Genomic DNA, 27,316 nt, shown 5'->3' with positions numbered 1-27,316 from the left:
CGCACACACGCACACACACACACACACACACACACACACACACACACACACACACACACACACACACACACACACGCACACACGCGCACACACATACATACACACACACACGTCCAGTGCTTACAACTGCTTTTTTGACTGTCTACACTTCAGATATATCATTGTCATCAAATGAATGAATAAAATACATACCATACAAATGAATGAATCTCCTTCCTCCATAGTCCTCAACTTGTCCCATGTTTTGCCTCCTATTTCGGGTCTGTTCCTTTTTTTCACAAAAACCATGCTGATGCAAAAGCTGTAGCTGTATTAACTTCTTAAGCGAGTTATGGTAATATTTAAAATTTTCCCTGATTTTAGTTCTGTCACGCATTATTATGTTTTTATCCAGAATTCTTGAGCAAAGAAGTTAAGAAGTATAGTATAACTTTCTCCATCTCTCTCTCTCACACACACACACACACACACACACACACACACACACACACACACACACACACACACACACACACACACACATACACACAAGCATATGTCCTTCTAATATAGTTAACTACATTAGCTTTTCTGTATTTATTTCCCCACACAGTCTAAACACAGTTTTTTAAGCACACCAGATAGCAAGGTGGGGGACCTGCAGTTCCTTGTCCTTCATTGTTTTAGTTACTTTTGTTATTTTATCAGTTAATGTCATTTTTGTAACTGATGCTCATAGCCGGCCTTAGGCATAGGCCAACTAAGTGGCTGCCTAGGGAGCCGCTCTGGTAGGGGCACTTTTCCAATATTTATTTGGTATAGGTAAACCAAGATGGGGGCACCAGGTAGTGTAGTGGGGTGCACCGTGGAGCCCTTTTGCCTAGGGCGCCAGTTGACCTAAGGTTGCTCTTGCTGATGCTTGCTACATGGGACTCTTTTACTGAGAAAAACAGTATGGCAGCTATTTTCTTTTGCTGCATGCTGCATGCTTCACTGCAGCTTAATATGCTGCTATGAAGCCCTGGACTTCATACAGGGTTCTCCCTGTATATTAAATACCTTCTTGGAGAACATCTGTTCCATAAGGGTATTACCGTTGCAATCCATCCATTTTCCAAAAGTTTTTTATAAATGCCTTTTTACAGGATTTTTGATAAAGGAGACAGTATAGCAATAGATCTGAAATGTGTTAATTTCTGCAATTGTTCTCACATTAGACAGGAGACAAGCAATATAGTGGTGTATTGGTTAAGGCACAAAAATTGATAAGTGACCATGTGTGACAGATAAAGACAGTTTCCATCCAAAGCAGAAGTATTTGCTCTGAATTTCAAAAGGCTAACTTGGCGAAAGAGAGAGCGAATACACATTGTAGCTTAGGTTCATAGGTTCACCAAGCAGCTTGATGCCCCAGATCCCACTTTAGAATGTACAGTTGTTCACACAGTCATCCTGATCTTTTTTAAAGGTGTGGAATAATGGGCTACATTTTTTTGAGAGGGAGAGTTTATTCTACTGGATAAGATTCTTTCAGATATGAAGTTTACACTTTTCATGGTTTAGATTTTACTAATTCCAGGTCACTATCAGGGTATTCTGAACAAAGTATTTCAAATATTTAGGGATCCTTTCATGCTCTGTAAATCAGGTACATGTCTCCCTTTAGACAACAGTGAGAATTACAAAAAAGAGAGCTCATTGTTGCAGTCACTAGCCATAAGATAAGTCTTGAAGCCCTTCAATTATTTTGTGAAGTATCTTTACACCGTCTCCAATTTATTACACCAGTGCTGTATGAATAGGCTACAGAATAGGGTGCAGTATTATATACAGTAACTGGTCTGATAAGAGCTGTAGACAGGGAGACTCTTGCCTTTCTGGCATGGCTGTAAACCCCATGGATGATCAGTTGGGTAATCCCATATTGTTTGCAGATGGTAGCAGCTATATGGGTATAAAATGAAAGGTCGTTGCCTGCAAGGACTGTGATCGAGGTTTAATTGTTGCTTATAGATTTTACACAAAGCTGGTAAGGTTATTTTCACAAAAGACAAAGGTAATTTCTACTGCACTGTTCTTGTGTAATGTTAAGTGACATTTGAAGAGAGGCAGTGTCAGTGAGGTTAAGAAAAATGCACACAAATTTGCAGTCATCTTATCTGCTGAGTCAGACACTGGATCATCTTAGCCGGTCAGTCAGACACTGGAGTCACTTTTGACATCTCAGAATAAGGTTCCAAAAAGGAATGGTCCAAGGACACAGCCCTCAGGGACTTTGCTATAACAGGGATCATAAAGACAGGGATGCCTGTATTCTTATCAGCTGTGTATGACTACATAGCCAGTTGTTGACCCAAAATACTATGGTTTCCTGGCATCTCATATGCTCCCAAGAAACTGAAATTTCGTGACCTTATTGATGGCATGGATGGCCATTGCATGCCATTTCAGGTAGGATTATGTTGCAGGGAAGAAAAGCAGACAGGAGTGATCTCCTCTGTGGCCTACAATGGTGAGGCCATTTTGTTCTAGCATACTTTATTCTTGTTTCTTCCCCTTCATTTTTAAATGTGGTTGTAAGAGAGTCTTATTACTATCACTTGTCTTGACAACAAATTTCATCTTAGCTGAAGCTTTGTTTCTTTTGCTTGTTTCACTAAGTTGTTTTTTCAGTTCTGTGCTAGGATATGTGTCTGTCTGACCCCCTCCAATCAATCTATAGCAACAATGAGGATATTAACATCTGTCTGGGGAGGAAGCAACAAGGTGGACATTAAAGTCTGACTTAGTAGACAAATGGGTCTGAATGGGGCTAAATTTCTTTCCAAAGCAGTTTTTCTAGACAGGTCCTATGATACATCTATTTGTGATGCCACTGATGTACCTAACTTAGTGAATCTGTAAAGGACTGTCTGCTTCCCCTGTGTGAATACCATGACAATGGCTAATGTATGTACTTTCCAGTAACTCTTCACAGAGTTCATGGTTTGGGGGGAGTTAATCAGCATAGTACCATCTATCAGTAACCATCTCTCAACTTATTTACAACTCTCTCAAAGAACCAGGAAAACAAATATCTTCTTTGTTTATATGACTGATAGTTTGCTTGTTTCTTTGCTTTCTTACTTGCTTGCTTATTTGTTTGCAGTTTGTCTGTTTTATTAACCAGGTCAGTGGAGTAGTCCAAGGGCCCATTTCAGACATAACTGGGCTAATTGACAATATAGGGAATAATTATATAAATATTATGATGTTTTAACAACATAAATATTGCTAACAATATATTAAAAGTATCTATACAAAATAAAAAGTATATAAAATAGACATTTTTTAAAAGCTGAAAACATTTTAGTAAGGCATACACTCTCAAATATTAACATCAGTACACTCCTGAATTTCAATTTAAGTAACCCAAAAACTGAGTCTTTTGTTCTGCTTATAAATAAACTTTGTAATCTCAGCACAGAAATGAAAGCTACAGGGTCACATTCATTAAAAGTTACATGATGTAGAGCTATCATGTTGGTGGCATGCCATGCCACCAACACATTAGCATGGTATTTGGTATTCATTAAATGGCTCTACATGACATGTAGAACTGCCAAACACAAATAAATGTCAGAATAATCTAATTCATATGTGATTACTATGCTAATAAACCCAGGGGGATTTTTTAAGCCTAGCCATGGTCTCCAAAAGTGAGAATCAAACAATCTATCTTGTGCCTTTGAGGTAAAAACCTCAACCATTAAGCCAACCAACAGCATAAAGAGCTTAAGTGTATGCCAATTAACCAATTCAGCATGGCAGAGTTATAAATCAATCATGTACACTCAGTGTAGGCTTTTGCCCTGTACAACAATAGTCTTTGGAATACAGGCATGATTACATTTAGGGAAAAAACATGTTAAGGGTTGCTACTGCTATCACTATGCTATATGTGCAACAGGCTTTAAATCAGGCTGCTGCTGATGACAGATCTCGGGCAAGAAGAAGAAGGCTGTTTAGACTTATCATGGACTGCAGGACATGGAAATTGCTGAGACATACAAGGTGGGGAAGAAAACACTGGCTTTAGTATGCAACCTCTGCTTCCACCACCTCAGGTCCCAAATGTGGAGAACAAACCCCAGTGGAAACAAAGGTGTATTTAGCATTATGTACATGAGAGTCTGTCAGTTTCCAGAGAACCACAGGAGATATAGTAGGGGTGTCACAAGCATCAGCCTCTAGAATACTGCATCAGTTTTTGAATTCAGTGTTACTACATGCAAAGGATCACATCTGTTTCCCACACACCTCACAGTAGACAGCAAGAACCATGCAGGAATTCTATGCAGTAACACACTTTCCTGAAGTGTTGGGAGCCTTAGATTGTACACAAATATTAATAAAAGCCCTACTTGTGGAACAGGGAAGGAGGAACATCAACAGAAAAGGGATCATCTACAATATCTGTGCAGGTACCTCAGGCAGATTCCATGACTCACATATATGGCATACCTGTGAACTGTACAACAGGTTTGCTAGGGGTGACATTCCTCAAGGACCTTTACTGGGGGGTGTATGTTATGCACTGGATCCATGGCTCATAACACCAATGAGAAATCCACACATCCCAAATGAGCAAGGATATGAGGCCCATGGTCAAACTAGAAATATTATAGAACATGTGATTGGATTTCTTACATCAAGGTTTCAATGTCTAGGAGGTGCACTGCAGTATGACCCAGGCACCTCTGCAGAAATACTCACAGTCTACACCATGTTGTACAATATAATTCTCAGAAAACAGCTTCAACAAGGACAGCAAAGGGCAGGACCACAGTTTCAAGGACCACAGGCAAGGCTAGCAGCAGCAGGTACAAATGAGGAGTCTGTAGATGCGGCTAGTAGACAGAGACATGCACAATATGACCTGGCTCTGGATAAGAGGCAAAGAATAGCACACACAATCACTCTACATAGGACAAAGCCTAAGATCAAACATACAAACAGGAAAACTGCTGTCTGTCAAACTCCACAAATTTTTACTTAACCTGGTAATGGCTGTGTTCTGATAGCATCAGAGAGGGACAACCCCCAAGGACACAATTTGTACCTGTAGAACTGACAAGGCAAGTGTGGAACTTGTAAGGAAAAAAGTTATATAACTGAGTAGTTTCATATGAACATGTGTATATATATATATATATATATATATATATATATATATATATATATATATATATTATAGCCAATACTGTGCATCAAGTATTTTAGTTGACTACCACTGTGTATAAAACATGGAACAGGTCCATTGTACTCTCATTTACATAAATACACCAAGAAACATGAGTGAAGTACCTAATGCTTCCTCTGCTTTACTGACAATACTAACTGAAATACAATGAGGATTAACAATTATATAAGCAATCATTCATAAATAAGTCAGAACAAGGAATCAAAACTTTTTCTTCTGCAGTTCATATTGATAAACGCAAGCTTGTGAGTAAGCAAGCATTAGCTATCCAATGTATATACACATGTATGCAAGCCTAAGTACAAAGACATGTGCAAAGGACAGACAGTCATCATCATTTGCACAAAGTGTATGTGTGTGTGTGTGTGTGTGTGTGTGTGTGTGTGTGTGTGTGTGTGTGTGTGTGTGTGTGTGTGTGTGTGTGTTGGGGGGTATGAGACCAAAGATGACACCAAAGAAGTGAGTGTGTGTTTAAGTAAGAAACACACATATCTGTCAGACTATACAGTGTTCAAGGCCAGTAACATCCAATGTACAGCAGTCAACAGTACTGTTTAAATTGATTTCATGTGTGTGAGGTGGTATGAGCAAGTGAATTTTTTTTCAGTTTGTGTATGTGTCTCTGAATGAACACAATCAAGCACTGTGCTAGCACCATGTCCTGGCATCTTGGACAGGTGTGAGCTGTGCATGGTACAGTAGTCAGTTCAGCACTGCAGCACCTGACCATGAAAACCATCTCTCCCAGGAGTTGCACTGTTACTTCCATGGCCCTAGCTAGACATTGGGGTGCTTTTTGAATGTGAATGTTGTCTGCTGAACAGGTTCTCCTTGCCACTATATCCAGGACAATGACCCCATGGCCTAAACATGTTTAAATGTATTTACCACAATCACAGATGAAGCAGTGGATCTAGTGTCACTACAGGAGTGGGATTTTGCATGGCCACATCTGCTAACACCAGAATATGTAGAGGATCTCCAATCACATGGATATCCACCCTCCCCCAACAGGCATTCCTCACAGACATGGCCCGGTCCAGTGTGTCATTCATCCTTTTCAAGAAATTGCCCACATGGTTCATGAAGTCATGCATGTCAGAATGCACAATGTTTAGAACTCGCACTGTCTCTTCTGAGGCCCTTGTGTGGAACATGTCCAGGCTTCCACTACAGCCCTACACATATGTCTGGTGGCACATAATGACACAGCAGCATCAGGGGAAAAAATGGACAGCAGTCCTCCTTCGAGCACCCCTAGCAACCCTCCTGCATGGTACCAGCTCTGCAACCAGAGTAACCTCACTACCTTGATCAACTGTGTCACTCTCAACTTGTACTATATCAGTTGTCTCCATGTCATGGGTATGCACAGACACAGTGACTGCATCCAAAATATGGGCAGGGGATATGGGAGACACTACCTCAATGTCAGACATCCTCTGCACCCCCACAATTTGCCTCCGCAATGCCACCATCCTCATCAGAGGCTACTGACACTCTGACACCAGGTGGTAGGAGTTCCACAATACCATTCTCAGTATCATTTTATGACCATGCAAACCAAAGCAACAATCGCTAGGACACATCTCTTATCCATCCTTCTCTATGCCTCCCCTGTTCTTACAAATCTTTGCCAAAATGATCTAAGCAAAATGGAATCTTGTTACAACAAGATTGCCAAGTTTGCTACTGAAGCCTCTTACAAATCACACCACTGTCTTGCCCTTAAGGAGCTCAACTGGCTTGAACTGCCTCATCTACTTCTACTCAATCAACTCTCAATAGCCCACATGCTCTACTACCTTCCAAAAAATACACCAGCATTCCAGCATCTAATCCAGCCTCACACATCAATGAGTTGAGATCCAGTAGCCAAAACCTCATAAATGTCATTAAACATAAAAATGGCACTGGTAAAGCTCTTTTTGCTTGCACTATTGCCTGGACCTGGAACTCACTACCAAGCTAAATAACTGTGACTTCATCTACTACTCAATTCAAAAAGCTCCTGAAAACCCACTACTTGAATAACTGGCTTTGCCCATGCTACTCCACTAGTTAACTCTCACCAGTACACTGTTCTAACAATCTAACGTAGGGTGTACACCTTAATTTTTCCCTGGAAATTATTATAAGCATTTCCTCTGAATAGCTAAATATTAGATAATTAACCATTACTAAAAAAATGTTTTTGCTGTCTTAATGCCTAATATTATTGACCTATGTTCTTTATTTTTCTTAATAACTTGTAAAACTGCACATCACGGTATAGAAAGTTGGACATTGCTATGTGTTTATTAGATGTCTAGAGCTGTTTATGTAGATGTCTAGAGCTGTTTATGTATGTACAATTGTCCTTGTATGTAAAGATCTTGGAGCTTTTCTCCCCGGGCCTCCACTTACTATGTGTTTATTAGATGTCTAGATCTGTTTATTTTGTAAAATTTCCTTCTATGCAATGTTCTTGGAGCTTTTCTCCCCGGGCCTCCACTTGTTATGTGTTTATTAGATGTCTACAGCTGTTTATGTATGTAAAATTTCCCTGTATGTAGTGTTCTTGGAGCTTTTCTCCCCGGGCCTCCGCTGAAAATGGATCTGTATTCAGTCGGACTTTCCCAGTTAACAAATGTAAAATACAAAAAAATAAATAAAAATCACCTACGATAAGCAATAAACACAACAAACACAGAAAAAAAATAAAATTAATCACATATTTTCCTTATACTTACGGTGTGTTAAACTGTAATAGATGCTAAAGTAACACAAATGTTAATGTTATATAGACCTGAATCTGCCTTATATACAGTAATACCAATAACCAAATGTGTGCTTACCATGTGCAGGTGGGCTGCCAGCCTGCAATCCAGATGTCTCTGCATGTGAGGAAGGGGAAGGAAAGAAGGATGATAAGTATCACAATGAAAATGTAACAAGAAAAAGAGAACAATCCCCTTTGCATGTGCAGATTAAAAATGCTGACATACAAAAATGTCCTGAAAAGCTGTAATCCCCCACACCCTCCTCTATTCCCCTATACCCATGTAATCTGACTCAGACTTATCACTGACTTTATATAGATCAGACATATAACATATACGCATATGAAGATATAACAATGGCACTTGCATTTCGTATACCTAGAAGGTCTGCTTGAGACACTTTGGGTCTGTCACCCACATCAGCACCAACATAAAGGATTCTATGGGAACCCTCTGCTGAACAATCTGGATCTCTGACAGTGGACAGGATCATTTGTTTCAGTTAGTGGTGGTTCGAAAGCATGACCACCTCCCATAGCCACCTGTTGATGGGCAATTGCAGCTGCCCTAAAGCAGGCAGAGGTTATCATATCACTTGTCCAGTGTCCTATCTGGGAGTAAGTTCTCCCATGGCCTCAGACAGCATTGATGTCATCAACCACCTCTGTCATATCCTATCTAGGGCAGATTGGTCACCTCTACCTCTCCCTAACAGAAAAGCTCTATGGTGATGGAAGGCCTGGATAATGACCTCATTTTCTGCATGGTGACTTGCAGGCTATAAATTTCTTCTTGGGTATTTTATCCATGCATGCGATGAAACAAAAAACAGACACATAATTAAATATATAATATATAGACAGGATGACTGTGAAATCAATTATTGCGTGAATGCATGCATTCATCAAGCACACAACAATTTAAAAGTTAATGCTCCCAATGGCTACACACAAGTTAGATAAATAAAACAAGCCGTGAACAATATAACAAAATAAAACAAAAGAACTTGTTGAGAAAACCACTTTATAAAACAACACAACAGCAAAGCTTTCAGGTAAAAACCCTTCCTCGGTGTATGCACTGAGGAAGGGTTTTTACCTGAAAGCTTTGCTGTTGTGTTGTTTTATAAAGTGGTTTTCTCAACAAGTTCTTTTGTTTTACACACAAGTTAGGACAGCCCCTCTCCTCAAATAAAATATCAACAACAATCTATAACAGTTCTGAAATGCAGATAACACAGGATTAGCTGTGTAACACACTGCATCATTAACAATAACAATTCACAATGTAGCATTAGAAATCTAAGACATTTCTACTGTTGTGGAAGACGGGCAAAAAATCACAAACAGAACACATTTTTTTTTCCTTCAACACGGGTAAGAATGGCAGACCTTCCTACAACTTTATAATACACTCATCTGCAGTAACTGTGCAAACAACAATTAAAAACAACCTAAAAAATAATATAGGTTATATAACATTCTGCAGTGAACTGTTCATAATGCCAACATGGCTATGCCAAAAGAAAAGAATAAAGAAAAAAACATTAACATAAAAAATGCTTTTGAGTAGCCACTTCAGTTCACCACTTCCTTGCAAGCTACAGATCCCCCCTATGACCTAAGAAATGCATACCATCTTTTTAAACTTATTGGGAGCACTCACTATCCAACCCAATATCATACTTATGGGTGACTTTAATTACCCCACTACTAACTGGGTATCATATATGGCACCAAACATACAGGCACAGAGATTCCTGGATTTTGTAAACACAAACTCCCTGGACCAGATTGTCAATACAACAACAAGGGGTGTAGCTATACTGGATCAGGTCCCCACTAGTATGGGAGAGTGCTGGAGACCCCCTAGTGCAATGTCTTCTCTGGTAAGTTTAGACCACAAAACAGTCTACTCTGAAGTAAAAATAAAACCTGGAACCCCAGCTAACCCCAGAATATTCAAGAACTATTCTAAGGCTAAGTTCTTACTATTAAGGGATAACCTGGCAAAATTTCAAGCCCCCAAAAAACCTGAGAACACTGTTGCTTATGTAGAACTGTTCACAGAAACCCTATACAAACATGTTAACAGCTGCACAGAGACAGCTGTACCCACCAAGAAGAAGTACAAAACTAACTAAAAAAAAAAAAAAAACAAGCCAAGCTGGTGGAATCACAACATCAGTAGGCTGCATAGCAGAAGGAAGGAAATCATGGCAAAAAAAATAGGATGTGCAGTGCCCAGCAGGAAAAAACACTTTCATTGAACTAAACAAACAACTCAAAGCACAAATAAAGTTGACCAAAGCCAAATTTGAGGAACATTTGGCCTCCCAGGCCAAGGACAACCACAAGACATTCTTTAGTTATGTCTGCAACCTCAAATGCAATACACAATTGTGTGCAGAACTCATTGTAAGAGGAGCCACCTATACTATGCTAGAGGATATAGCAAACCTCCTGGCCAACAAATTCAGTTCCATCTCTACCCCTGTCTCCCCATCAACCTTCCCTCGGGAAATACCATCAAATATAAATTCCCTGCTATCACTAAAGAACAGATCCTTAATGCTGTCTTCTAAGGCCAAGAACACTGCATCATTGAGCTCAGGCAATATCCCAGGATGCCTTCTAAATAGCATGAAACATGATCTATCAGGCCCTTTGGCATTGCTATTTAACTGTAGCCTCCAAAAGGCTTCATGTCTCATGAATGGAGAACAGTAACAGTCATCCCTTTGCTCAAAGGTAGGCCATCTACAGACCCATAAGTCTCAATAGTCTCATATGCAAAGCCATGGAAATAATTCTTATGGAAATGTTCAGTAATGACATAGGAAACCTCCAGACACTGGAGCCAACCCAATCTGGTTTCATCAAGGGCAGGTCATGCCTACTCAACCTGGTGAACTTCTTTGAGAAGGTCACCAAAGAAATGGGTAAGGGCAAAATGGTTCACACTGCCTACCCTGACCTGGTGAAGACATTTGACCCACTTCAACATTGTTGGCAAACTTAAGAGGTTAGTTACAAACCCTTATGTCACCTGGTGGATAGCCAGCTGGCTCACAGACAGAACACAGGAAGTTAGAATTGGGGAGTCCACCTCTATAAAGAGGCCAGTCACAAGCAGAGTCTCTCATGTATTGGTCCTGGGATCACTTCTTTTTGGCATTTACTTCTCTAAAATCAAGGCCAATGCCAATGGCTTCTAGCTGACTAAATTTGTAGATGATTACAAATTAGGAGTTGTCATTGAATTGCCCACTGGCACAAATGTTTTCCAAAAAAGGCTGACACAGACAAACAACTGGTGCAAGAGTCGTGGACTAAAACTAAATGCCAAGAGATGCATAATAGTATCCTTTGTGAAGTCATCCACCCCTGGAAATTATCATATTGACAACACATCCCTAAGAGTTGACTCAGTAGTCAGAGACTTGGAGAAACACATCGACAGTAATCTAGCCTTTGACCATCACATACCAACAGTAGTGAGGAAATCATTCTATGTTGTGCTACTTATAAACAAAGGTATGGCATCTTGGTCCAAGGAGGTCATTGTTCCACTGTATTCAGCACTCATCAAACCTGTCATTGAGTACAGTGTCCCATGTGGTATGCACCTAACCAGTCATATCCAACAACTGGAATGTCCACAGAGGTTCCTCACTAAAAGAATACAGGGTGTAAGTAACTTGTCCTATGCTGACTACCTCAAGGCCCTATCCCTGTATTCAGTCTTCTATAGACTGTTGAGGGGAGAGCTATGTCTGCTGTACAAAGCATTGTCAGACTCCACTCTGATGGACCTCCTTCATATCTGCAAAACAAACAGCACCAGAATTACCAATTACCAATTCTAAAGACATAAACCTTGCCTGTAATACAAGAAGGACCTACCAGAGAGACAGGTGTATATGCCAGATACTACACCTTCTCTGGAACAGGCTTCCCATCCATGTGAGTCAGAGATCCTCGCCAACCTAATTCAAGTGTATCTTGGACAATTGGCTAGGGAGCAGGAAAGTCATCCTTGGTTTGGCACCAATATCTCTAATGGACACAGAAAGCCTGTAAATGGTTTATTTCCCAGGCCCCTGCTTGTAAATGTTTCACCTCCTAAGCCCCTGTTTACACTTACCAAGGACACCAGAAATTGTCAGAGATTTGGGATGCATGGTTAGGCTTATAAAGACCCTTGTGGTCATTAGCCTAGTACACACCTATGAATCTTTGAACCTTTTAAAGTTACACTAAAATAATTGTGTACGAAATAGCAAAATACTGTGACAATAAAGCAGTATCAAAAGTAGATACTTCTCTAAAAGTTATTTTTATTTAGCAATATCAAGCTCTCTGGATCCAAACGGTTTCCTCAGTATGATACAAGTGTATTAGCTACATGATTACCTTTACTTAATGCAGAGTTAGCCTTGTGAGCACTTTGAGTATGTAAGTGAGGTGTTAAATCGTCTGTTTCCTGAATACCATAATCTGCACTAAGTGTAGAGAATGTAAACATGATGTAAGGGCTTACATGATTACACTCACACACCCTAGTAATGCAAGGATGAGCATTGAGAAGAGTTGCCAATTAATGGCTTACAGGTGTTTATGATTACACTAACATCAAGAACAGTCAGGGTTTCACAGTCTCCCCTGTTTAATGTACACTTAATGGCAGGTGTCAGGCAGAAGAGACTTACAAAAAAATCTGGAAGCACATTGACTGATTTAGGAAAACAGCATTCCTAACATTGAAATGCTGGCTTTAATGATCACAGTCATTGCCCTTTAGTATGAAATGTTGTTCACATTCAAAGGAATACTTTAAGCATACATACACATAACATATGCAATAAAACAGATGTAGAATTGCTATGAAAAAAGCATAGATAAGGAAATGAGGCAAAAGAAAGAAAGAAATACACCTGCAGTGTTTGCAGTCTTTGTTAAATATTGTATGAGTACATGGGTATCCTAACTGTTGGCAATATCACAATCATAAAGTCCTTTACTGTCAAATGAGAAAGGACAACTTTTATAACTTCTGTTGTACTTTCATTGTGATTTGATACAATGTCACATTATCAGTACATCTAAACACTTTTTCTCCTTGCAAATATATGTCTGTCAGTGGCAAATATGGCAAATATTTTGCAATGATTGTTCTTACTACCCTTGTTTGAGAGTTCAAATACATTCATGCTCCTGTTGCAAGATAATAAAGCTGAGTAGAAATCAGAAGTATACATTTAAATGACTTATTTCCAATTTTTTTCTTTTTTTTTCTTTCTTAAAGGATAGACCAGTGAATTGATGAATATGTCACCCTCAGGGGGATACTACACAGTTCAGGTTTGAGTTCTTCACATTTTACTGACACCTTGTTAGTAGGTTCTACTTTGATTTTTCCCTCTTTCTTTCTCAGAGCTAAATATGACTTTTTTTTCTCTCATCCTTCTTCTCCTCCCCCTCCCTTCCTTTCATATGTCCCATCCCCACTGTTCTGTTTTTATGCTCATCGGTTCATGTTGTTATGTTACTCATGGCTATGCTGAGTTATCAGGTCACTTAGGATATCTTCAGAGTTTCATGTCTTTTGTTTTTATCTAGGTTTTAGATAGTTCTATATGTCATAGAGTTGTTTATTTATAATATTATTATTTTATTTATACATATATTTTTATTCATTTTTTTAGATAGTGGCACAGTGTCTCTTCATATTTATTAGATTACTTATTATATTATAATTATTAGATTGCTTCTTAGCATTTTAACCATAGTGGACACTAATGATATATTGATTTGCTTTATTATATATTCAGATGTTGTTATCCTAGTTACGTAGGAAGCATGGTATAGCTTTTAGGATTGATTGGATAGTAATTAATTAATGAGTCATATGATGTATCATCTCTATTTATTTGAATTTTGAATTTGAACTTTGTACAGTCTGAAGAAGCGTTCTGTGTAACGAGAAAGCGTTTATTGTTTTTTCCTTGTTTTTATTTTATAATTAAAGTGTGCCGTTTGTCAGTTCAACCAGTGTTGTGCCTTGGAGTTATTATTTTTATTGCATGTGCTAATACTTTGCCATCATCAGCGCAATTCAACTTGGTAGTGCTGCACTCAAAGAGTAACATAAAAAATAATAAACCACACAATTATTGTTTTAGACTGCATAACATTTGTATGTCTGTATTAATTTTGTCAACAGGTTATCTTGATTTCAGAATGACGTTGATTATACTAATTCCATCATTAGACATATGTTTTTTTCTCCAAAGTGTTTACACTTGCAACTGTGTTACCAGTTTGGTTAACCTATTCTCACATAATCCATCACTGTCATTCTGCAGTGCACTGTCCTATGTATGACTTGCATGTTTGTGTCTGCAACACACTGATAAGGTTATCCTGTCAAAATAGCACTCTCCCCTTCAAAGTCTGCTTCTGCTGTGGTGCTTGTGGCTAACACTATGCTACCTCAATTATGTAACAAGGTAGGTAAGAGGTTCAGTTTTCACAGAGGGGAGGTTCTTTTGTGGCTGCAATATCAAGTACATATAGATTCCTGAACAGACATGCTGTATCATCTTCCACTCTGGTGAAAAATGTTTACCTGGGCAGTTAGTCCACCATCCCTTTATCCAGGTTTTACCACAAATGTCTTCTCTCTAACACAGTGATAACGTCATCCTGTCAAAAGTGCACTCTTTCCCCATAACAGTCAGACTTCTAGGGCACGCATAGAAATATTGTGTTCTTTCAACTGTATAACTAGATAGGTAGGAGGTTCAAACCTCACGGTAAGGAATTTGTGTGGTTGTGGCTTCAGTGTCTGTCACATATAACTTCATGAACAGTTGTGATGTATCAAGTTCCACTCAATGAAAGAATTGAACATGGGAGAGGATGCTGCTATCCCCTTATCCCATTTTTACTCCAAACCTTTTCTCTCCCTCCCACTGATGAGGTCAGTATGTCAAAATTGTACACTCTGCCCTTATAACTCACAGTTTGCCTGTGGTACTTTCATCTAATTCTATTTTGTATAGATCCTGTAACTATATAGGTGTGGGGTGGGGAGGCCAAATCCAACATTGGGTAAATAATGTGAGTGTGCGTACTGTCACATACAATTATATCTGTGACAACATCCCTTACATCAAATTCCACTTAGGTAACATATTTTGCCTGCAGAGGATTACCTTATAGATTTGTATTATCCTCCCAGCAATAAACATGTTTGGAAACACAATCCTTACACCATGTTATCAAAAAAGAAACATATCAAAGGGGTTGCATGAGTTAACCTGTGGTGCTAGCTGTTGATACTGTGCTCTGTTGACTCTGTAAGTATAGAGGTAGGAGTTTTTAATCCAACAATGATGGACTAATGTCCATGGGTGTTTGTCATGTTGTGTATTGAAGACTTGAAATGCATGTAGTATATCTAGCTGTATAATGTTACTGTGCACATCAAACGCCTTTATATATTTTTAGAAGAACATCAATGTATGAAAGAATGGTGATGTTATCTATTCAAATGTGTACTGTCACAACTGTAAAAGAACATCTCATGCCACATGTGCATTTCAAGCAGTGCTCTTGTGATCTTAGGCAGTCAGTTCAAATCAAGCCATTGCTCCTTCGACTCACTTGTGTCAGTATGTCTATGAATGTGCAGATAGGTAACAATGTTGTCACCCAGCTATCCGCTGTGTACATATATGGATGGGGATTCCTATTACAATGATTTCTGCTCCTTTTTTCAAACAGAAATACTTTCTTTGATGATTATGTCATAGGATGACAGTTGTCTTTCCCATGAGAGCTACTAAAGTTTTTCCTGTGGCATCAGGACATGAGACTATGTTCTGTATGCTTGTACCTTAGTAAAGCATGTGTTTGAATCCATGCATATGCACACATTGTGCCTGATAGCCATTCTCCCATCACAGTAACGACTGTATTATGCATATTGTGTGTGGGTATACCTGGCAGTAGGCAGTGTTGTGTAAGAAACACACATATAGCAACATCATTTTAAAGAAATGGCAAGCACACATCTCCATACCTCTCAACAGTGCAGATTTTTGCAGAATGTCCAGATTTTGGCCTCATATTCTTGGTCCATTTTCATAAAATTATGGTTTTCTGGCAAATTAGTGGTACATAATTAAAGATTGAATTTCAAAAATAATGACAGACATTTGAGTTTCAGACTTCATATCCTTCAGAAAATTCATGATAATGCAAAACCTGTCATTCTATCAACTTACTAAGTTTGTAAAAGGAAGATTTAAAAACTGTCCCAATATTTGGGCCTTTGCCCCACTTTTATTTATGGCGTTGTCCAGATTTCTTGTTCTAAGAGGTTGATAGGTATGCACATTTCCCTTGTAGCAAGAAAATGATGTCACAGCTTCAGTATCATGTAGCTTCTGTAATCACAGAATGTGGTCTTCAAAGCCCACATTGGCTGACTGTAAGTATTTCCTACCCTATTGCTGTTATGTATGAATGACATCAACAAATATACAATTACAATGGGAGAAACCTTCCCCAACCCTTTTATCTCACATACTGAGACACAATCAGATGATGTAATAACTGTGCATAGTTGGAGTCTCACAGCTTTGCAAAGACTTGCACTGTGATGCCTACAAATCATGCACATGTTTGCAGTCAGTGGACTTACGTGGCTTGCTGTTCAGTTCCAACCAAAGGTAACATTCTATGAATGTATTGACATTACGCAAGCAGTACTGCATGATGCTATTTTTCTCAATATTTATTTATTATCAATATTTGTATTGTTTACATTCTGTTATGGCAGTGTTTGCTGTAATGTCTTGTGAGCATGCCCAGTATAATCCCGAATTGCATGCACTTCATTTACAAATGGAGAGTTTGAAGTACTGCAATGTCTTTAGATCTGTGCTGTCATTTGTCACTTTTGATTTTGATGATTTTTTGATTTTGGCACTGATGAAGTGTGATATTCTAAGCAATCACAATGTGAAGTCATAGTCTTGCAATACCTACTAGTATAATACTGTCTAATGTCTTCTTGTCCAATTGTAATAATTTATTGTGCTGTTAATATTTTTATTATTACTAAGAAGCTGTCCAGTTCGATTCTCAGCTAGAGCATCTTCTGCATGGAGACATGCATGAATGGGTGTACCTTTGTTGAAGGTTGTGCATCAGGGCTGGCAACTTGGCATGTAAAAATCAACTGCCAATCATTAGCGGACCGGAGTTCCACTGTGGCAACCCCTAACCGGGAAAAAGCCGAAAGACACAACAACAGCTGTATGTGCATTAGTCTTACTGTCATTCAAACTATGTGTTCATTGTTATGTCTTGCACGGGGACCAAAGCAACGTAATTTTATTCAGCTTGCACTGCTGTGTATATCTGATTGACAATAAAGATGACTTTGACTTTGTATTTTGATTACTATCACATTAGGGTTTATGCTGAACATGTATATAAAACATATCCTTGTCTAAGTCAATGTAATTTACTCCCATCTATTGATGTCCAATGACAAATGTTAAAACATGTCTCTTTCAGCTGTGCATGACAGAGCTGCTGTATGGCTCATACCTTATTTATGTTGGATGGAGTGGAGGATACAGCAATACAGTCAGTTATCACACATACATTCCATGCATATGCATGTCATTAATTAACTACACTGTATGCAAATGGTCCATAATGAATCTCCCGACCTTGCTAGCTATTATCTCAACTTGGCATGTTATCAACATGAATATTACATTTACTCCCCTTTCTTACAATGTTGGATTGTGTCCAACTTACATCCATTGCTAGCATTTCTGTTTTTAAGTTATGAACATGGGTAAACTGTTGCGAACAGCATTATTTATTATTACCACCAATATGGACATCTTCCTACTGAAAAATGTTTCTTTTGGTAAGCATCACATGTGAATGCATTCACTGACTACATTTTTTTGTTTACCCTCCCCTCTTAATTATCCCTGCACTGTTCATATTGTATTCTGTACAAATTATCCCAATTGCCCGTTGTCTGCATCACATGTTTAAAAAAGTCACTTGCTGTAAATTCAGATAAGCGGTTCACATGTGCTTCCCTAATTCGTTTGTCTACAGGCAAGTGTTTTTGTTTACATTGTGTGCCCATGCTTCCAGAACCATTTCATGGCTGCCAGCACTGTTGCTGAAATGGTGCTTGAAATCATGGATGTATGTTCAATAAGCGCCGCTGCTAATCGTGCTAATACATTGCAATCATCTAGGCTTAGCATGAAGCCTACACTATTGTTAATGAATCCAGGGGGATATCACTTTTCTTCCTTATCTTCATCATATTCCTTGCTGAGATGGAGTGATCAGACAGAAAGGTGCACAGCTATGACTGAAATAGTCAGTATAACAAACTGGTGCAGCAGTCTTGGTTATCTCACTAGCTGGTGGAAGGGCAGGTGCAGTAGCTAAAGCTCCCTTTTTTTCTCTGGAAAAGGACAGAAGTGTAGTTTCTTTATTTGTATCTTGGAATAAAGGGGTTCTACAACTCATTCGTCTTCATACTTTTATTATAGTATGTCTGCTTTGTCTGAAAATTACAGTCTGCTTCACTCAGTTTGCTAATTTTTGGTAGTCAGCTCTTCATTTCCTCCAAATTCATTCAATGTAGAAAGATATGCCATTTCCAAAAAGCACAGTTTTATGCGCCCTTAGTATCTTAGGGCAATTTAATCCTGTAGAGCTTATAGTAATTACCAGTGAATATCAAAGCAGCATTATACATTACTCATAGTATTATGTTGGTCAATCAAGTGTATGTTTATTGAAACAGAAGTGTCCAACAAACAGTATCCCTACACCACTGTCAATGGCAGTTGTAAAAAACAGCAGTTGCCACAACTTGATAGAAATATTTTTTTCACTTGAGTGGTAGCAGACTCAAAGCTGATTACATGTGCTTAGTAGGGGTGTGGCAAGTATGTCTTACACACACACACACACACACACACACACACACACACACACACACACACACACACACACACACATACTTTCTGTTTTGCAAGTTTTGTGTCAAGTACTATGTTCAGCAGGTCACATGGTCATATGCTGGCATTTTCCCAATCGTGCTTTTAGGCCCTATTGTTTATTGACATTAACACATTTTTGTCATAGTTCAACCATTGTTTACTGCTATTAGTTTTGGTCTCCTAAAATTATTCAACAACTTCACAGAAAAAGGGTAAACAAAAAGGAGGCTATAAATTCACTCAGTTTTCTGCATCCGCAAATTTTGTGATACACAGAAATTAATAAATTAAAGCTGATCAGACAAGAACTGTGAAATATCACTCTATTAAGAGCTATCTTTTCAGTTCCTTTAAATTTGACTTTAAGATGAATAAATGTAAAATAAAGTAAACTGTTCTTTATTAATGTTTACTGTATAAATTAATTTAAGCAATTAGGTTTCACCCCAAAACAAATGTAATAACAACATTTCCACACATGATACAAGGAAATACTGAAAAGCCATTCAATACCTAAACTATAACAAAGTTAAATTCATGTGTGGCACCGTGGAAGTAAAGAATAAATGAACATAAACCAAAACTATTTTAAAACAAAGGACACCTACGTCTGTAAATAAATCACACATATCTATCAGCAGGTATCCACTGTTAATGTTAAAAAGAAAAAAAAGAAGCCACTTGTCAAGACAGAAGACTTTCTAAAAAAGGAAGCAGCTTAACACAATGAAACTGTCTCACCCTCTTTCCTGCCTCATGACTCATAGGGACTGCAGAAGTGGTTATCAATCTTTTTATGTCTGTAAACATTTTTTTCTAAATATTTAAACATTTGTGAACCAATCACCAAAATTTATACTACTGCACGAGGAGTATGGACTTGCACTGCCACGCTTTGAAACATGTAATACCTAATGCATGTCACAATCATCTCATTAAAATCACAGAAAACCAATTACCTTGCCAGCTAAACTATTTCCTTCATGAACATCCCATGGTTCCTGGCACAGTTAGCACCACTAGAAAATATTTATTGGCAGCCTTTCAAAAAACAAGCTGTCCAGCTTTATCCAAATAAACTAAAAGAAATTATGTGAAGCCAAACGTAGCACCTACAGTCAGAAGAGGAAATAAGCCATCAGCATCCTGAATGTGACATTAACATGAAAAGAAAAAGAGTTATATTGAAAGGAGAGTAGTTATACAGGGTGTAACACCTAACTCCTGTACTACTTATGTGGTATAACTTACTTATTCATTATTCGGAAGGGTTTTAGAAAGTGAACAATGGAGCTACATCTTCTTTTGTCCTTAGTTTCTTTCTTCACCTCCATGTTACAGCACTCTTATTCCATATGCAGTTCTTCAACTACGTTTTCTGCCACAAAACCATCCAGTGAAAAACATTGACTACGAACAAAAAGAAACAGTTATGGATATAGCAGCAATCATTTTGGGTTACCTACAAACTACTAGCAAACAAAACAAATACAGTATATTCAGGTAATGGTGCAGAGCTGACTATATGACAACAGAAATAGTAATGCATAAGGTGCGGTACAATTACTTATGCAAATACATAGTAAAGAACACTCCTCTTTATCTTCAGATGTAAATGACATATCTGAGCAGTTTTACAAGTTAAACCAACCAAACAACATTTTTGAACAGGTTCAACAGACTGCTATTCTCATAGGTTCATAGGTTGGTACTAGGCTATCGGCCCTAGAGCCTATACAAACCTAGCCATAACAATTTCTTCCCACAGTATTTACTTCCCTGGGCCCCTGTCTAGCAGGGTGACTGACATGATCCCCGGGGTGAATTTCCTATCTCCCAACCAATCATCAAGGTTCCTTTTGAAGAGGGCCAAAGAGATGCTCTGCTTGACATGTATGGGCAGTCTATTCCAGAGTCTGGGGAGTCTCTGGGTCAGGAACCTATCCCTCCAGCATGTTTTGTTCATTGTGATGACCAGGTTTAGATCCCTGGAGCATGTGTCTCTGAGGGATTGGGATTTCTTTAAGTGTAGCATGTCCAACAGCTCTGGGTTTGACATGGCCTTGTATGTTAAGCAGAGATTGCCTTTGAGTAGACGATATGCGACAAAGTATAGATGGAGTTTTTTTTTAGACGGTCAGAAAAGGGCATCTGCTTTAGGCCTGTGATTCTTTTAGTGAGGTATTTCTGCAGCCTTTCCAGTTACTGCAGATGTCTTGAGAGGTACTCCACTTGTCACTTGTCTGGATCTGGATTTGGAGTCAGCTACTTTTACAGTGTAGGTTCTGCTAGTAAGCCAGTTGGCAACCCATCGAGTGACGTAGGGATTAATGCCCGGCTTAGTAAGTTTATCTATGATTCCAGAGTGGGGGATGGTGTTGAAGGTCTTGGCGAGATCCAGATAGGCTGTGTGGACCCCCTTACCCTTGTCCACAGCTCTGGAGACTGATTTGAAGAAGTCAATCAGGTTCAGGAGACAAGATCGGCCCTTCACGAACCCAAACTGCATGGGGTCCAGTGTTTGAAGGTTGCCGATGTCTTTGTTTATAAGTTCCATGATATTACATTCCATGGCCTTGCAGATCAGGCTCATCAGACTGATGGGGCAGTAGTTCCCAGAATCCAAGGTGGATCTCCCCTTGTGGAGTGGGATAACTGTAGCTGTGCACCACTCAGTGGGCATGAAGCCTGAGGTGAGGCTATGATTAAACATGACACTTAGGTGAGGTACCAGTTCATTTTGTAGTTCATGTAGTACACAGCCTGGGATGTCATCTGGTCCCATGGATGCTGTATTCTTAGCTTTGGAGAGTGTGTTTTTTACCTGAGTATGTGGCCGTTATTACAAGAATTTGGCAATCTTTCGGTATTGAGGTGGGCCCTTTAGGGAGTGAGAGTGAGGTAAAGTTTGCACTGAATCGATCTGCCAGGATATTGGCAATATCCTTGGGATCAGTATATTTAATGCCATTCTGTTGTAGCTCAGAGCAGATCTGAGCATTGCCATTTAGATTCTTGACATAGATATAGAATGCCTTGTGGTTGTCTTTGGAATCTTTGGCAATTTTATTTTCATAACTAGCTTTGGAGGATTTTATGAGGGATCTCAGCTTCTTACTGAGGCTGGTAAGGGAGTTTTTTGCATCGTGGGGTTTTCCTCTTTTCTGCAACAGTTTTTTTCCTTTTGTTGTAAAGTTTGTTTATGGCAAGGGACCACCAGATGGCTTCCTTTTTTTGGAGGACAGCGTCTTGGTTCTATTGGGAAATATCTCAACTGCAAAATACCATTTAAAACTGGCAGCAATTTAAATGGAAACGTGTGAGGCATTTGGCCAATACAAAACAAAGAATGAAAACATTCATTCTGATGGGTAAAACCGCCAAGCCACATCTGTCTGTTTGCATGAATTCTTTCTTTTTGCTTCTTTCTTTCTTTATTTATTTCATATATTGTTTCCTTATTCCCTTTTAGCTGAGTTCATTAGGTAAAATGCCATTTTAAAGCAGCATTACTTATATAACACAATTGTCTGCTGTCACATTGACTAAAATGTTCAGAATACTATTAGTATAAGAGAACTAGTTCTAGTGTTAAAAACACAGCCTTGTGAGAACACATGTATAAGGATGTTTGAGTACTTAAATGCCATCTTTAGAAAGGCACAACTAACTATGAAGACTAATGCACGTTTTCCATACTGATAACTGAAACAAGTTACAGTGACAGGATTTCACACAAAGAAATATAATATGTAACATGACTGTACTGCCAGTCATATTTCTAGAAACTGCAAAATGCAAAACATGTTTTAACCATAGTTTATATAAAATTATCTACAAAAATATTAAATAGAATAATACAAGACATTGTGTATCACCTAATATAAGCCTGATACGTGAAATACTAAACAGACTTCAGAGGCAAGCAAACAACAAATGGGTTTATTAAAGAATCACAGAAACAAGTATGGTTTCAAAAAAGCAGAAAACCAAAGAATTAGTACCTTTAACAGGTTTTGGTCCCTGCTGAATAAGCAAAACTATTTGATGTTAGGGATGTACTGGTGCTGTTTCTTTGTTGCAAATTCAACTATTGTTTTTCTTTTTTTTTTTTATAGAGCAATGTAACCAGAAAACTATTTATCTGACTACTAAAGTTATCAGAAAATTATGACAGACTACATACAGACATATGTATGCTTGGATTCAGTATGTCTGTAACTGCATTACCTCCTAAAAATTATAATAAGCATCTTTGACAGTACTATACCAAATGTGAGTTTGTCGTGAAAAACAATGAGAAAGCATAACAAACACGTATTAAACATAACAAAATTAAATAATTAATATATAGTTCCTTGTATAATCAAAAATTAAATGAGTTAAGGGATTAGAAGTGAAATTCTGGTCCTGTGTTCACTAGAGGGAGACTCCTACCTTTCCATGCAGAGGGGTTTGCCACCTGCCATATCTTATTTCATATCATCAGTTCTAAGATTGTTGTATTTTGGGAAAAGGAATTACCCTTGCACCATAAAAGCTTTGAGATCAAACTTTCCAAGACTTGACTCCCTACTGAGATCGTAGCACATTAGTCACCTGGGGACATGGTCTGATGAATATTTAGGAAGTGTCTGTACTTTCTGGATGCCTAACAGAATGCCTACAATTTGAGACAATAGTCTGTTCTACAGTATGAATTACAAAACAAAATGTGACTTTCTACTACTAGCATCTGAATTTAGATAGTCATCTTTATATTCACAGGTGCAGTCCTCACATTTAGTATATCACATATGGAACACTGGATTCCATAGATCTTCTTTGAATTGATTAGACTATATGTTTAAATGTTCTTTATATGAAAATAAACGTTTTGGTCAACCATGGCAAATTTAAAGTTAAAGAAACATGAACTGCAAAAGTATTGCTTAAAGAATATTTACAACAGATTGCTATGTAAGGGTAGCATAGTCTATTGAATGCTAATGTAAGTGCTTGTAAAATGATTCAGTATAAAATGAATGGGGAACCTTGAAACTATTACTATGTCTATAAGTTATCTGGCTTACAGCCACCTTAAGTACAAACCATGAGTTACTTCTACAGCTTGCCTTTCTCACCCAAGTTTATCCATAAGTTTCTCCTTTTTCTCCTCTTTTTTGTGTCTTTCAGCTTTTCCCGGTTAGGGGTCGCCATAGCGGAACTCCGGTCCACTAATGATTGGCAGTAGATTTACACGTGCTTGCTTGCCGGGCCTAACACACAACCTTCAACGAAGGAAGGTCCATTCACACATGTCGACACACAGAAGATGCTCTAACTGAGAATCGAAAGGGCAACGTCTAACTGTGAGGCGACAATGCTACCGCAGCACCACAACCACAATTTTCATAAATTCCCACATGTGGTATTTCATTGGAACTCCACATATGAGACCACATATGAGACCATTATTGTATGTTTCCTCTGTTTTATAATAGTGCTTTCCTTAAAATGCTGTGTATTACAACATAACTGTATGCATTTCTATTCTCATTGTCTGGGTTGGGGCTGGCATTAGAGTTAAGTTAATTAACTTACAATTTTTCTCCTTAGGTCTCTGCTGAAAAAGGGCTTTTCTTCCCCAGGCAGGCTATGCCAGTCAACATAAATAAATAAATTAGCAAACAAGTAGAGGGGATACAAGATACCAATAAAACAGCAGCACACTAAAGCTAATAAAGCTGTGACAGACTGGCATAGAGGGAATCCCACCTAGATCCCAGTCACCTATGCCTTTATCTTCTGTGCTAATTTAATCATAAGTTAATCTTAATCATAGCCTTAGTCCTTTTGAGTGTCAGACTAAGATTCTACCACTTACCCACCAATGCAAATCAAAGGTTAAAAGCAGTAATGCATTTTTTGTTAGTTACATCTGAAAATGAAAAGGGAAAATGTGGCAAAAACAAACAAACCACTTAAGTCAGAGGTTGGTACAGTGACAAAGTGTACCAAAAAGCAAAAAAGAAGTAGACCAACCAACCATGGCCGATAAAAATAAAATGTATTTATAGAAGACAGTAATAGTAACTGCTTTTCAGCCGACCACGGCTGATAAAAATAACATTTATTTATAGAAGACAGTTATAGTAAGTGCTTTCATGTAATAAATACACTTCATCAGACCAAGATAACATAACACAAACTGCACATCTATATAAGTAGTAAAGCCAATTAACTTAATGAGCCAATTTACGTGCCTTGAGCAGGTTTTAATGGTACAAATAAAACTACACAACTGATGGAGATAAAAGGGTCTCTCTGAACCAAAGACAAAAAGTCCAATACAGCAGTATAGCAATACAGAGAGAACACACCATGGCCACTAGGGTGCAAAAACTTCTTTAATGTAAGTGCTTTCATGTCCTGCCTGGACACTTCTTCAGACATTGAAAAATATTAAAAAAGTTGTTGGGGACACACCGAGCTTCAGTTTCAAAAACTGCCCTTCTTTGAAGAGAAAATTTTGTTATAATTTAGGGACTTTTAACAGCAATAAGTCTTTGGTCTCAGATCGGATGTGTACATATTCATGCCATTCCTGTAAGGCTTGCAAGTACATTTCTAATAGGCACACTTTTATAAAACCACTGACTGGTAAGAAGTTTGTTTCTAGGTTTTATTCAGATTACACTTCTAAAGATTTGGTATATTTGGCAATCTGCAATGACTTCACTTGTTTTTATGTTGTCAAAACCAATCGTCCCCTCAAGGAAAGTATTTTAGAGCATGTTCATAGGTTCATAGGTTGGTACTAGGCTATCGGCCTTAAGGCCTATGCAAGCCTAGCCATAACAATTCCCTGGAAATTTTTTCCCACAATATTTACTACTCTGGGCCCCTGTCTAGCAGGGTGACTGACATGATCCCCGGGGTGAATTTCCTATCTCCCATCCAATCATCAAGGTTCCTTTTGAAGAGGGTCAATAAGGTGCTCTGCTTGACATGTATGGGCAGTCTATTCCAGAGTATGGGGAGTCTCTGGGTCAGGAACTTTTTTTAAGTGGAGCATGTCCAACAGCTCAGGGTTTGACATGGCCTTGTATGTTAAGCAGAGATTGCCTCTGAGTAGACGATATGCCACAGAGTATAGCTGGAGTTTTCTTTAGACGGTCAGCATATGGCATCTGCTTTAGGCCTGTTATTCTTTTAGTGAGGTATTTCTGTGGCCTTTCCAGCTGTTGCAGATGTCTTGTGAGGTACATACCAAATGGGGCATTATACTCTATAATGGGTCTAATGAGGGATGAGTACAGTGGGACAATGACCTCCTTTTTTCTGGATGAAAAGCCCTTAGTGTTGAGGTGTGCCATGTAGAAGGATTTCCTGACTGTTTTGGCGATGTGGTTATCGAAAGTGAGACCACTGTCCACTAATGTCCCTAAGTCTCTCATCACACTTTCAATGTTTAGTGTCCTGCCACCTATGTGGTAGTTCATGGGTACATGTTTTTTTCCAAAGGGGATGATTATACATTTCTTGGCATTAAGCTTGAGCCCATGGCTCTGGCACCAGGCATCTGTTTCTGTAAGGCCCTTTTGTAGAATATCCACATCATTTGGGGATTCAATAATGGCTCCCAGTTTGCAGTCATCTGCAAACTTTGTTAGCCAGAGTCCCTTAATGTTGGCCTGTACTTCAGAGAAGTAGATGCCAAACAAGAGTGGTCCCAGGACTGAACCCTGAGGTATTCCACTTGTCACTTGTCTGGAGCTGGATTTGGAGTCGGCTACTTTTACAGTCTGGGTTCTGTCAGTAAGCCAGTTGGCAACCCATCGAGTGACGTAGGGATTTATGCCCAGCTTAGTAAGTTTATCTATGATTCCAGAGTGGGGGATGGTGTCGAAGGCCTTGGCGAGGTCCAGATAGGCTGTGTGGCCCTCCTTACCCTCATCCACAGCTCTGGAAACCGATTTGAAGAAGTCAATCAGATTCAGGAGACAAGATCGGCCCTTCACAAACCCAAACTGGGTGGGGTCCAGTGTCTGGAGGTTGCCAATGTCTTTGTTTATAAGTTCCACGATAATGTGTTCCATGCCCTTGCAGATCAGGCTTGTCAGACTGATGGGACGGTAGTTCCCGGGATCCAAGGTGGATCCTCCCTTGTGGAGCGGGATAACTGTAGCTGTGCGTCACTCAGTGGGCACGAAGCCTGAGGTGAAGCTATGATTAAACATGACACTTAGGTGGGATGCCAGTTCATTTTGTAGTTCATGTAGTACACAG

The 27,316-nt window shown here is 38.8% G+C and overlaps 1 protein-coding gene across 1 annotated transcript in view; it reads right to left on the bottom strand.

Annotated features, from left to right (window-relative positions):
- Positions 1–27,316, bottom strand: part of ABCC5 (ATP binding cassette subfamily C member 5) — a 608,550-nt gene that overhangs the window by 539,923 nt on the left and 41,311 nt on the right. Inside the window, exon 2 of the mRNA XM_044061975.1 lies at positions 20,297–20,455. Within this exon, the coding sequence (XP_043917910.1) occupies positions 20,297–20,379 (83 nt within the window). The 5' untranslated portion in view covers positions 20,380–20,455. The remainder of the gene's footprint in view (positions 1–20,296; positions 20,456–27,316) is intronic.

Source organism: Protopterus annectens, chromosome 1.part0 (assembly GCF_019279795.1).
Source record: "Protopterus annectens isolate FY-2018-M chromosome 1.part0, PAN1.0, whole genome shotgun sequence".
Classification (NCBI taxonomy): Eukaryota; Metazoa; Chordata; order Ceratodontiformes; family Protopteridae; genus Protopterus; species Protopterus annectens.
This window is presented reverse-complemented; position numbering and strand designations above follow the sequence as displayed.